The following is a 17,340-nucleotide window of genomic DNA, read 5'->3' as shown; positions in this document are numbered from 1 at the left end:
TAAAGTGCTCCAGAGCAGCTACACAAAATAATAATTTCTTGTGAGTTGCAAGTGCGATGCTTGTTTTTCAGCTGACCCCATTGGTAGGTCTATAGGAATCTGTATGTACTTCTTGTGCATTACATTATTATGAGTATTTTCCTTAAAAAGGTTTCGTTGTTCAATTCTTACCTGTTTATTCAGAAACAATCACATGCTTATCATTGTGAATGCTCACTTTCTTCTGTAGCTGGCTGTAATGAAGTCCGTGGAATTATTGTTTCTGATTGCCATGGAGATTGAACTTCATCCTTTAACATATCTTCCTTTCTTCTGTCCCATGCAGATGATTTTGAAGAGAAAAATCCCAGCATAAAGAAGAACAACTCAAAAGCTCCAGCTAGGAAGAAGGAAGAAGATTGTGATACTGGAGTTTCCAACTCAGCAAATAAGCCTGCAAAACAAAAAGGGGCGAAAACACTAGTAAAAGAAACTAAAAAAATTACTAGAAACAAAGGGAATTGTAACAAAGAGGAAACGTGCAAGTAAGTTTACTTATCATTCAAGTCTATAGGAGCTTTCTCTTCATGTTGTTTGTTTAGGGCCCAGTGCTGCATATGTGCATGCCAGCAGTTTATTTTAGGCTATCAGTCTGATTTAGTACATTTGTGTCACATAGCTGAACAGAAGTACTGTCTTATTCATTGCAGAGTCAGTCCTGAGGAATATAGTCTATATGGGAAGCAAATATGTGAGCCTTTTCAAATTCAATTGTTTAAATATAAAATTTTGTTTCACTTGTTACAGTTTTTACATGGGACTAGGGAGGCATTATGGAATCCAGCATGAATAGAAATGTTGGCCTGAGATTTGGGTTTAAAATGATGAACAGAAATCTTCAAACATACCATTCTTTGGTGTTTTTTGATCCAAATATAATATCAGCATGGTTTGCCTGTGTAGATTGCTATAGCAAATGAATTAATAAAAAGAAATTAAACTGATTGGTCTCATTTCATTGGCCAGCCAGAGCCTTGGGTATTAGTGTAGTGAAACAGAAACAGTTCCAGTTTCAGTACACTTTGAAGGTTCAGTAAGAACAAATAATTCAGTGAACCTTTTCTCCAAGGACTCATTTGTACAAGCTGTTATAAAGGATGGGCTTTTTTGTAGGTTCAGGCATCTTTCCTTCCTAAACATCCTTGCAGAATCAGAACCTAAGTTTGCACTGAAAAAAATGTTGCTCCATTGAGCCCATGGTTATTTATGACAAAGACAGCTTGCTTTACAGAGAAGGTATCTGTGGTTTAATTGTCAAATAGTCAATCTGTTGTTACTGATGCAGAGGTCATGGTTCATTGGCTTCCCTATTTTTAGTATGTTCTTTCTCTATTTTTCTTGAATAAACAAGCACCTACATTTCCTGTTGGTAAAGACATTTTGATAATTTTAACAGTGACTCGCTGAAGACCCCTCAGAAAGACACAAAATTGAAGAGAGAATCTCCTGTTAAAAAAGAGGTGAATGAAGACAATACTGACGATGATGATGATGAAAGTGAAGATGAATGGGAGGATGTGGAAGGTAACAATTTTATATTGATGCACTTTAAGGAGTATTCTTATATGCTTTCTTTTTTTAAATTTGATTTTTGAACCATTTCTCATTTGGATTCAGGTAAATGTATATATCCTGTATACCTAAAGTATGCTCCATGTGCATATCTGTATCTTTAAAAGCTCATGTCTCACGATGCTTTTAGAATGGTTCCAAAGTAGAAAAAAGCCAGACAACTACTAACCTTATGGTGGTGCCTTGAATTTGACTATTTGTTGGCTTACGTTAAAATTATGCTGCCCTGCACAAAGCACTTTCTCAGCTGTTTGTGTTCTCTGATACTGAGCAGCAAAGAATAGTCGGTTTGAAGATTCAAAACTGCAACTTCCCAGTAAAGGAGAGTGGAGATGAAACCAACTGAGCCGTTTGATTGGGTGGCCATCAACAAACTGTGACAAGACTAATGATGATCATAATATTCTTATTTTGCTGCTACAGATTTATGCCTTCTAAAGTGAATACCTATCAGTTTTTTTCTTTGCTACTCTAGAAGTACTCTTCAAGTCACATCTACGTCAGTCACCTTTCTCCTGATTGAGTTTGCTTGTGACAGTCACTTGTCATTAGTCTGTTTGAGCTGATTCCTCAGCAGCAGGTGACTGGCATCCCATAGTTATTTGAAATAACTGAGCAGACACAGTATTGTGTAAGATCCAGGAGCTGGTAAGAGAATCGGGATATTCTGTTTGTAGGTTGTGTGAACACTTGAGAAGGAATACGTAGGTTCTTATCCCATTGTCAGACCTCCCTGGGTCATCTATTCCGTGTTTACTTATCATTTAGTAATATTGTATTTTTCCAGAACTCCAGGAACCTGCCACAGATAAGTTAGAAGCTGCTGTTCTTCCGGCAGTGGTGCTGCCAAGCAATCCTGTCGAGATAGAGATTGAAACCCCACAGCAGATGAAGAAAAGAGAGAGGAGGTAAGAACAGGGAATATAGTGGAGGGCCGTTAAAGGATGAAGTTAAAAATATGCTGTCTTGACTGTCACTGACTTGCTTTTTTCTGGGTGGAAGTCCCTGCTTTGTGCAGACTGTTGAGTTGGAATGATGTGAGGTCATGGGATGGAGAACAGTTTACACACTGACAATTTTACCAGGAATCCTCAATGGAAGTTGGCAGGAATCGAGGCTTTTCAGCTTCCTTGAAAATCAAGCATGTAACTTTATTGTGTTTTAATATCTACATTTCCAAACCAGGGACAGCAGTAACTCTCTTCAAGGAGAGCTGGGGTGAATGGCATTGTTTTACTGTAAACATCTTAACAGCTCAGGTGGAAGCCTCTGGGTATTCATACCTGAGGTGTGAATAGGTGGGTCAAACTAATGCCCCTGGCATCTGGGAGCGTTATACCAAGGAAGGATTTCTTTGTGTGGCAGCTGGAGGCCTGATGATGTCCCATGCTGTTACAGGGTGGGCACTTCATAGCAAAGCAACCAGAATATCTATTACCTCTAAGTTGAAAGACTTCATCAGTGAAGAGAAAACTGTTTTTCCAGGAATCTGAATGGAATGCTAGCAGTAAGCTAAAAGTCAAACAATTCAGACAGTGAATTATAAGTTTATTACGGAGCTGTCCAAAGCTGTCTGGTAGGAAACTGTAGGCACATTAGGTTAGGCCATCTGAATATACCCAAGCTCTCAGTAGTCAGGTACGTGGAGTTCACAGTTTATTAGTTGTGTGCATCCTGCATGCCTGTTCACATAGCTAGTAACTAAACTTTTGTTAAGTGTGCACAGAAGATTCTCTGGGATGGATTCTATTTGTGAACTGATCCAGTTCAGGAATCTAGAAAGGCAGGTCCATAGAAAAGCCACAACATTCATTTCTTTTGTAATCCTATGCAGAGAAAAAAGGAAAGCTGAGTTTGAGATGTATCTTCGGAGAATGATGAAACGTTTCAGCAAGGAGGTTCGTGAGGACACACATAAGGTATTGGTCACAGAGAACCCTGGCAGAGAAAAAATTGAGCACAAAGATGTCTGAACTGATTTGTAATGCAGAAGAAAAGAATTTTGATGAAATCATGGGGGGCCATGGCTAGAATTGAAAAAATAAAAAGTCAGTAGTCCTGACAAAGGCTCATTAGAGTTCTAAACTGTAAGTTAGAAACATCAGTGTCTGCATTAGTAAAATTCTAAGTCAAAGCAGATGTGAGTAGGGTGTATATTTCTCTATTGAGTTTGTATCTGCGCATTCTGTCAGGGGTAAACTGTCAGTCATGTAGAGCAGAAGACACTGACAGGGACTTCAAGGCTTTACTGTCTTCTGATGGTGATCTGAAGACAACGCTGTGTCCACCCTGAGTATGCTTGGGAGGATTCATTGTTGCCTGTCTCTGTTAGAAGCGGCAGTAAAGCCTTCCTTGTCTTTTACCCTGGACAGTAGTTCCAGCAAAGAAAATACCTTGTGAACTCACCGTAGAAACTTTTTTCTCTCAGGTTCACCTCTTGTGTTTATTAGCAAATGGTTTCTATAGAAACAGGATCTGCAGCCAGCCAGATCTTCATGCCATTGGTCTGTCCATCATCCCCACCCACTTCACAAAAGTGTCTGCAGGCCAAGTGGACCTTCTCTACCTTTCCAACTTGGTGAAATGGTAAAATTCTCTCTCCTAATCATGCTGTCACGTAGAATGTAGAGACAGGGTTCAGGGAGAGGGGTAAATATGATTACCAATTTTCAGTGATTTTTCTGTTTTTAAATACGAGGGTGAGAGTCTGTCCTTTTTACAGAAGGAAAGGGTGAAGTATGAAGTTTCACAATACAGTCACAAACAATAAGTAGGTGTCTCATATTTCAGGTTTGTTGGAACCTTCACTGTCAATTATGAGCTTTCCACTGAAAAAGGGGAGTCGCTTCAGTCAACCTTGGAGAGGCGCTTTGCCATCTATGCTGCACGAGATGCTGAAGAGTTGGTTCATGTAAGTGACTGGGAAGTGCAGGATCAGTTGCTGAGTTTGGATGCTAGATCAGTGCTGTAGTGCTGTCAGGTCATACACAAAGTGGTGTTTGAGGGATGGATTTGGAGAAAACAAATTGGTGACTTACGTGATTCCATGGCTTTTTTTTTTTTTGTTCTATTTTTATCTGGAGTCCTGTGATTAAACTGTTCCATTTGAACTGTGCCTAACTGGAGCCTCTAGTTCTGGTTGGTGTCACTGCATGCTCCGTGTTCTGCTGTGGCTGACTTTATGTGTAGTGTATAGCTACTTGTTCCTAAGCATGCTTTGGCTTCTTTATATGGATCAAAGAAAAAGATCAAAGAAAACCAGCTTAATATGTTTCTTCTGAAATACTAATTTGAGCGAGGAAATTCTTGGGCTTATTTGCAGCCAGAGAAACTCTTTACAGATCTTTGGGTTGAAGGTTGGTAGTTTGTTACTACGAGTCACCACTGAAGGCCAAAGGAAACGAGCTTTGATTTAGAGCAGCCCAATGACAAGGCTTCAAAAGGACTTCAACTCTACAGTCATCTTGTAGTGGAGTTGGATTAGGGGAAGAAGTGGAGTCAGTTGCTTCGAGTCACACAGATTTTGGTAAAACAGCTGAGGGAGTGGGAAACACAGGAGATCAAATTGACATTTGAAAGAGCAGAAACGAGCTGCTGCTTTGCAGGTGCATGGCTTGCAGCTCTGCCATGTTGCTGATAAAGTGGAATGTTGCAGCTTCTCTGCTGCAAAGCAGGAAGCAGTTGTTGTGGTGGCTTTGCAGTGGAAATGCAGAGATGCCACTTCCTGGGGCAGGAAGAAAAGACAAAGCAAGCCTTGCTTGGGCAGCCTCAGTTGAGTCCCATGTAGGAAGGCAGTTGCTAGGTCACAGCTGTTAGCCACTGAGTTGTGACTGTAATGACATTCTCTGAATGGCTGGTGTTTCTGCTGGGTTCAGCTGTTGGTATGTGGTTGGCTCTGGCCATCTTTGGGAGGCAGGATTTGGAGTCATTCAGTTTTCCTTGAGAATGAGAGACTGATAGGGTGGATGGGATTTGGGTGTCTTAGTGCATTTGCTCCAGCAGGATGGGTCATTTAGCCTCTTTAGGAACTAGTTCCTCATCTGTGAGTTAACAGCAGTACCCCTGTCACAGTAGTAACATAAGTAAGAGCCAGAGAAGACTGCGGTGCTTTAATACTATAGCAACTGGGCTGCCTACACATCTGTGTCAGTGTATACAGCACTGGGTAAAAGGTAGGAATTAAAATGATTGTGCCAGAGCACAGGTTCTAAAAGGTTCAAGAGGTTTTTTTATATACCTTGAAAGAAGGTTAAACATGCTTTATTTTTTCTTTTGCAGATATTTTTAATTATTCTGCGAGCATTACAGCTGCTCTGTCGCCTCGTGCTGTCTTTTCAGCCTGTCCCTCTCAAGGAGACCAGAGCAAAGGTAGTATTTGTTGGGTATGTGGAATAAGGAATAGGTCACTGATTTAGAGAGTAAGATTGAAAAAACTTTTGGCTGTTGCAGCTTGAAGTGAATCATTTACTGCATAAACCAGGGTGATGACAGTGTTCTGTCTATAGTGCAGAAGATGCAAACACTTAATTTTTAGGTTTCTCCTTTAAAAAAAACACGTATTTTGTGTGGTTCAGCAAAGACTACTTATGCTCTAGTGGTTTTACATTTGTTTAAAGCTTAGACAGCAAACACTTGCTGCGTGAGTACACCTCTCTTCAGCTATTTGCCTGAAGTTTTCAAGTCCTTAAGACATGCAGATTGACCATACTTGCCAACCTTTGGACTGCATGCACCTCGTGCTAATTTCAGGGGGTTTTTTTTAACATATTCTTAGCCATGGTGATAAAAGTCACCTTGCCTGTTTCTTTGCAGGAAAAAAGCTCATCCAAGAGGAAATCTCTCAGCGGTACCTCTGAGGGGCAGGAGAGCTCTGCCACAACACCCAAAGCTGTGGCAAAAAAATGCCCCTGCAAAAAAGCCAAGCAGGATGAGAAATCCTCAGAGAATGAAGAAGACAACAAGGAGCCAAAGAAACCCAAAACTGCTGAGACCAAAAGGACACGCAAATCAAGGTGGACTACAGGCAGCCAGGAACATAAGGAGTCTAGTAATGAAGGGAGTAGTTTAGTGGAAAAAGATGTGCCAGTGAGGCCCAAGAATGATCGCCGGAGACGAGTGGCCTCCAAAGTGTGTTACAAAGAAGAGAGTGGAAGTGATGAGGGCAGTGTTTCGGACTTTGAGGTTTCAGAGGAGAGTGACCTCTCTGATGAAGACTTTGAAACTGTTTCTAAAAGGCAGAGGAGCTCACTGGGCTCCCAGAAATCAAAGGTAACGGCTATAAAAAGCCCTAAACCTGAGACTTCAGAATCGAGGCTCTCAAAAAATTCATGTGGAGCTGAGTCTAGGCCATCAAAAAGTACAGCTCCAGCCTTGCCTCATGCACAGAGAAAGAGAAGCAAAATAATTTCTAGTGATGAGGATGATGGACAGCAGAAGGCAAGGAAAGCAATGGGCACAGACCAGTGGCTGGAGGTTTTCCTTGAATGTGAGGACAAGTGGGTATGTGTAGACTGTGTTCATGGTAACGTTGGCCAGCCCCAGCTGTGCTTCACATACGCCACAAAGCCGCTCTTCTACATTGTGGGATTTGATAATGATGGGAGTGTGAGGGATGTGACACAAAGATATGACCCAGTATGGATGACCGCAACGAGGAAGAGCCGTGTGGACCCTGAGTGGTGGAAAGACACGCTGCAGCCATATAAAAGTCCCTGTGTGGAAAGAGACAAGAAGGAGGAAAATGAGGTAAATGGCAATAGGTTATTCAGGACACTTAGTGCCAGGAGTCCAGTCTGTGGATTCTCATTCAGGCAAAAATCATTAAGAATCTTTCCATGAAGAAGGAAGTTTCTGTTTGAGCTTGGAATGTTCAGATTGAGCATATTTTAAAGGGAATATACAATGATAGATTAAAATAATATCAAATGGAAGCTATGCAGAGAAATTTACATAGCAGAAGTACTGGAGAGCCTATGCTGGAAAATTACTAATGTGGTTTCTGTACAGTTTAGCATTACCCTTCTTGGAGAGAGTCTCTAAAATGCTTAGATCTGGGTATATATCTAAGTACCTATTTGCAACAAGAATGCTTTGGTCTGTTGGCTCATCTGATTAAGTTTCTGGTGGTTTTTTCGTTTGATCCGTATTATAATCATTCTTACTTTCTTACAAAGGGTAGTGCAAGAGAGTTGTGAAATGACTCTTCTTTGTATAATTCCTACAGTTTCAAGTTAAGCTTCAAGATCAGCCTCTACCAACAGCAATTGGAGAGTACAAAAACCACCCTCTTTATGCACTGAAGAGGCACCTCTTGAAATACCAGGCGATCTATCCTGAGTCAGCTGCTATCCTAGGGTACTGCAGGGGAGAGGCTGTCTACTCCAGGTGAGTTGTGCACATGTTGTCATGTGCGACTGTGACCTTTATAACAAATCTAAGGGCTAATTTGCGTGAAGACCACAATGGTAGCAGCAGTAGTCTCAGGCCACATGCAAAGACAGGGTGAGGCATTTAGCTGCTCAGACAGCATTTGCATATCACTTAGATACAGCTTTTCTACCATTCCTAACATGTGAGTAACAGGTTGGAAGGCTCTTACGGAGAGACTTCAAAATTCTTACAGTTGCTTCCTTCTGGCCTTTTTAGAGATTGTGTACACACCCTGCACTCCAAGGACACTTGGCTGAAGCAAGCTCGGGTGGTGAGGATTGGAGAAGTGCCTTACAAGGTAAGAGAGTTTGACTTCTTCCTGTGCAACACATCTGTCCTCTAAAGTTCAAGCTCAATTCTGGTTTGGTTTTTGCCTTCTCTCTGCCAGCAGATGTGGATTTCTCGCTTGCATGGCTTGTGGTAGCTGCTTTGTGAATCTGTCCACATAATATGCCTATAGTTCCTATATACTACCCAAAGCCCAGCTATCTCTTCTTCCCACCCCAAGGGTGTCTAGCAGAACTGAACCCTTTTCACCTTCTTCAAAGGCATCCTAGTGTTTTATATGAACTGCAGGATCTGGCTCCCTGTTGCACACAGGTGCCATGGGTTATTTATAAGCAGTGGATACTGAAGCTAGGAAATAGGCATTTCTTCTCTCCCAGAGCCTTCTCCTTTGACATCCTAGAAAGTTTGAAATCACTGGCAGCTTCTTGCGGTGGTGTTACAGGCTCGGTCATTGTATTTGCACAGATGGTGAAAGGATTTTCCAACCAGGCGAGGAAGGCACGCCTTGCAGAACCTGCAAACCGGGACAAAGAGGACCTGGCACTGTTTGGTCGCTGGCAGACAGAGGAGTATCAGCCGCCTGTAGCAGTGGATGGAAAGGTAGCTAGCAAGGCAGAGGGCTGGTGTTAAAGGAAGTGTTTGTATGGAGCTGTGGGCTTTGTTTTTCCTGAAGTTGCACGTTTCAGAGGTGAGATCAGTCAATAACATCTGGATTCAAGATTAAGAGTTCAGAGGTAACTGCACCCAGGAGGAAATGGTCAAAACTTCACTGAGGCCTTTCTTCCCTGAGTACAAGTAATGAGTGCTAGCAGTGCAGACTGCTAACTTTATAATTTTGTTGATCTAATTTTCCTACCCATGTTTGTTTTCCTAATTCTCTGCATTACAGCCTGAGTAACAAGGCCTGGGCAGAGAACACAGCTAGGAGATAACCATGCAGCTAAAATCTAGGCTTGTGCCTTGTCATGTGAATCTTAATCGAATACTGGAGTGGAATGTAGCAGGTCAGAAGGCAGGAAGAGTCCCTGAGTTGCAGCAGGAATTTTCACCTCTCTCCAGAGAGCAGGAGTGTCACCATTTCTCTTTAATTTTGCAATGACAGGTTCCTCGGAATGAATATGGAAACGTGTATCTCTTCCTGCCATCCATGTTACCCATTGGCTGTGTACAGTTGAGACTCCCAAATCTGAACAGATTGGCACGGAAGTTGGACATTGACTGTGCTCAAGCCGTCACTGGATTTGATTTTCATGGCGGCTACTCGCACGCAGTGTACGTAAAGCTGCTCTGTTGCAGCTAACAGATTTTCGTGTCTTGCAGAAGTTGTATATGCTGTGTTAAGGAGCGCATGTGATCAGTTACACACTTAGATCCTATGAGACAGACGGTTCTGTCAGTATTCAGTAGCTTTTGGTTTGGCTGGGTTATCAGGCATTCGCTCCCTTTCTTTTTTCTTCTAGTAGCTGACAGAGGATTGTGTTCTCCTTCCTAGTACTGATGGCTACGTTGTCTGTGAGGAGTATAAAGAGGTCCTCCTTGCTGCCTGGGAGAATGAACAAGCAGAAATAGAAAAGAAGGAGAAGGAGGTGAGAATTATTTTTGCAGCTTCCTTATTGTTACATTTATTAAGGAAATTTCATTGGAACTGTGGACAGTCAAACACGGGTGGGCTGCGTAAGCAACAGACACAGAGCTCTGTGACCGTAAAGGGCTACTTGCATCCCCCGAATGCCCCATTTTGGGCTTGCTGTCTGGACTGCGGTGGGATGTAATACAAATGTGTAGCAATATCTGAAATAGTGCATACTCTGGAATAGTTTTCCGTGGCTGCTTGGAAACAAAAATGAGGAATACACATATGAGGTGAAAGTTTTGGAGGTGGTTCTGGTGTAATTTACACAGCCAGGGTGCACATTGGAAAGTGACAGTAATTCATGTATTTAGCAGATAATTGGACACCAATACATTTTACTCTTAAGAATCCTACTGGCCTATAAACTTTTAATGTGACACATTTAAGTTGGCATGGTTTTTTTTAACAGTAGTTTAAAATCTTTACACTTCCGTTTTCTGTGGGCCTAAATACATTGAAACTTACGATAGTAAATTTTTCTCTTTTCAATAACAATCCCACACAGAAACGTGAGAAAAGAGCTCTGGGGAACTGGAAGCTGCTGACCAAAGGACTTCTCATCAGAGAGAGACTGAAGCAACGCTACTCTATCAAGGTAGTCTGCATTTCTATTAGTGATCTCTTTTTTTTGAGGGGGCTGCTTTTTGTTATGAAGTCAGATGTTTTAGTTCTTAATGTTTTCCCCATTGAGAAAGGTGAAAAGCACGATCTTTTTAAAGCAGGTTGATTTTTATTCTGTCATCAAAAATATTTCACTTGTGTTGAAAGAATGCTTGACATCCAGGAATAGAAGCAACCAACTTTTGTAATGTCATTAAGTGTCACTGTGACGGAAGAGAAGCCCTTTTAGAAAGGGGTAGTTACTAGTGATTTCTAGAGCAACCTTTCAATTTTCATGCCTGTTTTTTTCCAGACTGAGCTGTCAGCACCTCAGACAGAGAAAGGAGCGGGATTCTCTTCTGATGAAGAAGGAGGTCCAAGTTCAGAGACTGCAGTAGGGAATGTGGCCATTTCTTGGCCCCAAAATCGCCAGTTAGAGAAAAAAAAAGAAGAGAAGACAACCAGAAAGAGCAAGCGAGAAAAGAAAGGAGAAGCAGCACAGTTGTTCCCTTTTGAGAAACTCTGATGAGAACAAGCTTTTCTTTGCCATTTCCAGATGCAAGATCAATAGTCACAGCAAAAGTATCCTTTGCCAGGGGAGGACTTAGTCTTCCTGTGCACTTGTGTTTCTGAGCTATCAGGGACCAACCTAATTCAGTATCAAGAGTTTCTTTTGCTATCACGGGTAATTAGATTCATGCTTTTATCCTTGGACTTTGGAGAGGCAGATGTGCAGTTGTACCTTCTGAGAACATCACTTTGTGCTGTTGGAGTTTATTGCTCTCTTTTGTATCACTTGGCACGTATAATTCTGGTTTCTGAGGCATTCCTTTCATTAGCACTGCCTTTTCCCATTTTTATCCTTTCTGGTTTTTCCTGGTTGCTCAGAACTAAAGCGTGCAGCTGCTATTTCACACTCTGTGGTGAGCTGGGCAAAGGACTACTAATGCCCTCTGCAATTCATACCTTATCCAAATCAGTGGTGAGATAGAGTTCTGGTCTTACTAACTGTCCCATCATCACAGAAGGGGAAATACTCCCTTTAAAGTGTAAAGAAACATGCAATCAAGATTTGGAAGAATCTGAAAATTTACTTTCTGAAGAATACCTGCCTTTTGTGAAAACTCAGTTTTGGCTTTTCAGCCTACAGTCTTACTTTGCTTTCAGAAACCTTGTGCATTAGAAGGGAGAAGGCCTGTCCTCATTTCAAACTTAAAATTCATTATGTCTTCTTAAGTAATTGGAATATCTACATATTTATTTCAGTTTTGTTTTATCAAGACCATGTGGATATGTTCTGGAGCAAAACATGTAAAACTGGCTGAGTGTCATTGTCAGAAACTAAATTCACTGAAACCAGAGAGTTCTTGTAAATGTTATCTAGTACCTAAGCATTTAAAAACTGTTGAGAGGAATGTTAAATCTACACAAGCTTTTCCTGCAGTTTTGTAATAGAAATGCTGATCTGTCTTTTGCAGTATTTTTATAACTAAATTACACTGACACTGTCTCTTCAAAAATAGAGGGGAATACAGTCTAGTCGTTGTTGGACATTGTCACAGAGGAAAGATTGAAATGCAAGAAAATGACTTACATTTAATCATGTTCAGAGAAGCCTCTATTTTTGTACTGTATTTGTAGAACAAAATAAAGTATAGAAAGAGAGAGTATGTTGTCCATGACATCTCCCCTCTGGCCAGCTCATCCTTCTGTAAGCAGCTCCATTTCCCTGGAAGGCCTCTCACGCACAGCTAAGAACACACTGTAGTATTTCCACAAGTCACAAATAAAAGAATAACCTAGGCTGGAGGCTTGGGGAGTAGATACAACCTGTATATAAGACTTCAAGAAGAATTCTGAATCTTGCATGAACTGGTAAAACTGCAGTGGGTCCAGAGGAGGTAGTTCCTTCGGTGTTAGTCATCATGCTGATAATGCAGAATACACCCTGAGATGAGCACTTTGAATGTGAAGGCCCATATCCAGCTCCTGCTGGTATCGTTAATTTTCCATCAGCTTAAAACGGGAGCTGGTACCAGCTGTACTGAAGCATGCTTCTGCACTTCCTCACTTGGGACACTTGGCACAGATAGGCGACATTAGGAACCTAGTGACTACAGCTGGCAGGGAGAAAGAGACGACAACATATTCAGGTGGCAGCATCCTACATCTCAGCTGCGTAGGCAGCCAGCTCTCCTAACCTAAGCATGCAAAACGTAAAAGTAAGTATGCTTTAAGAGACCAAAGCAGAAAGGGAATATGACTGACAGATCACGTACACATTCTGTCAGATTTTGTTAAGGAAGCAAGAGAAATACTGCTTCAGTTGTTTCTATAGAAACGTTGTTTGTGTACGTGCAATGAAAGCAAGCCTTAGCTCCACCAGCACGCCTGGCCTGGGAAATGCCAAGTTGTTGTCTGTGAAAAGAATCCGTCTTTATTTTGCGTCATTCCTGTGCACACACTAGTACGCAAGACAGAAGTATTTTAATCTGTTGAATGCATAGGTAAACCCGCAGTCTCTTTAAAAATACAAGAGGCTGTATCCAGTCATGTTGAACCATCGTATTTTTCAAATAATCTTACGAAGACAAGGAAGTTACTATTACTTAAGTAGTCAGTAATGGGGAGTAAAACCATAGTAGGCTGGAATCAGCCTTCCATCTCATGGAGGTACATAGACCAGAGAGCAGCTGTGCTGTTATTTGGGACTTGTTTCCCAAAATGGCGAAACATTTGCAGAATAAACAAAACCCAACTTCGCATTTATCTCAACCCACAAAAGAAAACTAGTTCATGTGGAAGCTACAAACTAATCCTCCAAGTACCTGGGCACTATTCCTGGATGTGAAACATGCAATACTTAAATGTAATAAAAAAGAAGCCTACAGACCAACCTTTTGAAAACTGAATTTTATTAAATACACAAAAGCTCAGAACTTGTGTAAAAAATCTGTATCTTCATCTCTAACACGGTAATGCTGGTTAGTTTCCTGCATCATTGGTAAAACAGCCGTCCAACATCTGGTTTTCTCCCCAGCGGAGTGTAATTCTTAAGTGATGGAGAAAAGCTGGTGTTAGCGAGCAGCAGGAAGACTGCACAGCATTGCTAACCCATGCCAGCTCCATGCATGAGACCACTTGCACTTCTGTAACCTTTCACTCACTAGTATTGCTTTTACTAGCAGGACTGAGCCATGAGGCTGAATTGACAACATTCAACTACCAGAAGAATTAAAAGAATTAAGGCTAATAAAGTAATTACTACTTCTCAAAACATTTATAACTCAGATCTCCATTTCAGTACTATTTGTAGAAAACATTTGCTTCTACGTCTGTGAACAGACATAGAAGTTTCTTTGGTACAGGGAACACATTTCTCCTGACAGTCATAACAGGATTTCGTAAATGAAGTAATTATTTCTGTACTGAATTGTGTATACTTACAGAAAAAAACACCACTGTAGCGTAGGGAGGGCACATCTGGACGCCACAGTCTTGCTAGGTGGACAGAGACTTAAAAACAGAACAAGCCAGTCTCTGCTCTCAAGTACTGGTTACAGCAGAAATATGTAAACAGGAGCCATCACAACACTACAACAAGGCATTCCTCTAACGCAATATAAAACTCAAAATTTAGGCTACTAAAGCCTATGAAATCTACTCAGGCAAAAATATTTTCATTGCTTAATTTCATGGAGTATGTTCATTGTCCTTACTAAATGAAATTCAAGAAACAGTATACACAGCAAAAAAACCCCAAATATTTTAAAGAATATACATTCAATTATAAAAGTTAATTTTTTTTCAAGGCAGCAAGTTTTATTTTTAAAGGCTAGTGACCTCTGAGTATTCCCTTAAGTAAGTGCAATTTGAAGTGGTATGGCAATATGCAATGGTATGGCCCATGCTACCATTTTGGATGCTTAACCAAGAACAACTTCAGAGACTTTTTAAAAGTTGGGGGAAATCAATGCTTTCTGACAAATCTGCCCTACCTCAGAGCACTGCTAACCTGGCCACTCATTATTTCAAGTTACTTTGAAAATCTTCAGCCCAAAAGCATATATTTTACATAACTATTGTGTGAAATTCGACTAAGTTGTGTTTTTCCTTTAAACACATACACTTCCAAATGCATCAGCCAAAGAAGTATACGTGACCGTGCATGTAAGAGGAGGCAGCAGAGGGAGGGTTTGTCAGAGACAGGTACACACATGTATTTATTCCCTAAGGATATCTCATCACAGTCCATGTGATGAAGCTGGCACTTTCTCCATAACACACAAGGTGCCCCACCTGTCAGCTAAGCCTTGCCAGTTCTCAAATCAGGGGGAATTAGTAAATGGCAAGATGCACAAATCTGCTTGTTCACAAACTTATAATCAATATAGACACTCCAAAATGCTTTTTTCCTGAAAGTTGGTATCATTGACTTCCTACGAACAGCATCCTATAGTCATATTTTTCATGAATAACATGTATCAAGAGACACATTCAAGCCCTCTCCCCAAGTCTTGGTGCACACTGCTGAACTGTGATACGCTGTGAGCATGCTGCAGTAACCCAGACAGAAATACACTTGAAAAGTTTCTAACCAGGATTCAGTGCAAAACCTGACCACCTCCTTCTCACTGCTGCTTCTTTGGTGGAACACGAGATTTTGCAACCACAATTGGAACTACGGAGAGCAACCCGATCAACAAAGCCCAGAGAGGGCGGTAGAAGAGCCAGCCAACGGAGATAGTCAGGAGTGACAGCGAACTGGCTACGCAGAAGGCAAATGCTTTTAATCCAATGTTAACCAGATCTCTCACAACAGGAAACCAGTCCACTGCAGAAAGAATTAAACAAGGGATAAAGCAGTTGACAAGATGATAGTTTAAAGGCAAGTCTTATTCATGCCTAGGATTTGCACACTAACTATTGCTATCAAAAGATGGACTCAAATTATTTATTAAGAGCACTAGATACAGCATTTCAGCAGAGTATCCTCAAGGCATTTGATAATTAAGCAACAGCTAAATACGTAAGGCAACAGTATCCTCGTCTCTTCAGACAGGAAGTAATCCAAAATGAAGTCTAAAGACTCATCCAAGGCTTGAGAGGCAGAGTAGCCCTGCAGCTATGGAACAAGTCCAGGGCAACTGATACAACACACTAGCACAAAAATTAATATCTGACAACAATAAATCTTGCAGTAGCATGTATATGGATAAATAAATAAGAAAAAAAAAGAATTCACAGCTACAAAGCAAATGATAGCTTTGATGTCTGAAGTTTACACAAGTTTGAGGCACTGTCCTGCTTTTCTGTAAGCTTTTATTCCAATATTTTTCTACGTTAAAAGGATAAACAAAAACTTTCTTTGCTGTTTGTTCACAGTAGTGTAGAATAACCAAAACCCAAAGACAAGTTACTATACAACTACTAATTAAAGACCTCCTGGGTGGACCACTTGTGTATGGCTGTAGAAAGTAATTGGATTGCAGCACCTTGAGTTAGACTTGAAAGAACCAAAGAACCAGCCTAACATGTGCTTCGGCTTCTGATTTCAGTAAGCACTGGACTGGGATCTTCTGAGACTGGCAATAGATATTTGCCTTTTTTTTTTTTTTTTTTTTTTTAAAAAAATGTTCACAAAGCAACCATCTGATTCTGGGATCCTGTTTACCTGCAGTTGCCTACAGTGACTTTCAGATCAAATCCAATCTGAGTTCAAACCAGATTTCTCCTAACCTCCAAATTAATTAATTGCATACATGAGCAAGAGAAGACTCTCTAGGGATTATGATCCTATTTCTAAATCATTTTACCTTGCTGTCAAAAACTTACCTAAAGTGTAAAAGATTCGGGTCATTAGGCTGATGCCTATAAACATTGCCAGCCAGCCTGCTGCACGGAGGGCCCAGGTCTTCACAGTGTTACTCTCATGCTCTTTCTGAAACACTTCCTGAAAACAAACACCATTACATGCAGGCTGTTTCTCAATTTCTTTCAAGATTCTCTTGATTCCAGTGTATTATGAGCAAATCGGAGCCAACAGCATTTTAAGAGTACAAATTCTCTCACAGAAAATATATTGCAGCCCATTCTGTAGGGTCTTTGGCGCAGTATCACAGCACACTACAACAGATTTCAAAGTGCAGCACAAGGGAAACCAGCATTTCTCTAAATTAAGACAGCTAAACAAGCACCGGTTGACACTATAACCACAGGCAGAAAGCACACAGTTTTTGCTGCAAGTGGATGCATTCAACATTACTGTGGAAAATAAGACACTAATAAGTAAATGTAATAAAGGACGAACAATCTGACTTCACTATGTTTGGAGGAAGAGAGAAAAGGCAACAATAGTGCCTTTAGTGGATGAGGGAAAGGCTGTGGATGTTGTCTAGCTAGACTTTAGTAAAGCCTTTGACACCATTTCCCACAGCATTCTCCTGGAGAAACTGGCTGCTCATGACTTGGGATGGCTGTACTCTTTGCTGGGTAAAAAACTGGCTGGATGGCCAGACCCAAAGAGTGGTGGTGAACAGAGTTAAATCCAGATGCTGACTGGTCACAAGTGGTGTTCCCCAGGGCTCAGTGTTGGGGCCAGTTCTGTTTCACATCTTTATCAATGATCTGGATGAGGGGATCGAGTGCACCCTCAGTCAGTTTGCAGACAACACCAAGTTGGGTGGGAGTGTTGATCTGCTGGAGGGTAGGAAGGCTCCACAGAGGGATCTACGCAGGCTGGATCCATGCGCCGAGGCCAATTGTATGAGGTTCAACAA

General features: G+C 41.2%; 2 protein-coding genes across 2 annotated transcripts; one reads left to right on the top strand and one right to left on the bottom strand.

The window, feature by feature from the left end:
* Positions 1-325: 325 nt before the first annotated feature.
* XPC (xeroderma pigmentosum, complementation group C) lies at positions 326-11,157 on the top strand (the record flags this gene model as incomplete). Its single annotated transcript, XM_009705521.1, has 15 exons — positions 326-524; positions 1,436-1,563; positions 2,399-2,519; positions 3,446-3,530; positions 4,040-4,197; positions 4,402-4,522; positions 5,890-5,979; positions 6,424-7,356; positions 7,835-7,995; positions 8,257-8,338; positions 8,794-8,928; positions 9,431-9,600; positions 9,821-9,914; positions 10,467-10,556; positions 10,875-11,157. Coding segments are annotated over 15 exons (2,780 nt in total), but the record flags the coding sequence as incomplete, so codon positions are not given.
* A 3,921-nt stretch (positions 11,158-15,078) lies between these two features.
* LOC104165782 (transmembrane protein 43-like) lies at positions 15,079-16,489 on the bottom strand. Its single transcript, XM_009705519.1, has 2 exons — positions 16,397-16,489; positions 15,079-15,395 (listed from the first exon to the last, which is right to left on the bottom strand). The coding sequence occupies exons 1-2, from the start codon at positions 16,440-16,442 to the stop codon at positions 15,193-15,195; spliced, it is 249 nt and encodes an 82-aa protein (XP_009703821.1). The 5' UTR covers positions 16,443-16,489; the 3' UTR covers positions 15,079-15,192.
* Positions 16,490-17,340: the final 851 nt, after the last annotated feature.

This window comes from Cariama cristata, unplaced genomic scaffold (assembly GCF_000690535.1).
Source record: "Cariama cristata isolate BGI_N322 unplaced genomic scaffold, ASM69053v1 scaffold3288, whole genome shotgun sequence".
NCBI classification, from domain to species: Eukaryota; Metazoa; Chordata; class Aves; order Cariamiformes; family Cariamidae; genus Cariama; species Cariama cristata.
The sequence above is the reverse complement of the archived record's forward strand: the minus strand, read 5'-3'. Positions and strand labels throughout refer to the sequence as shown.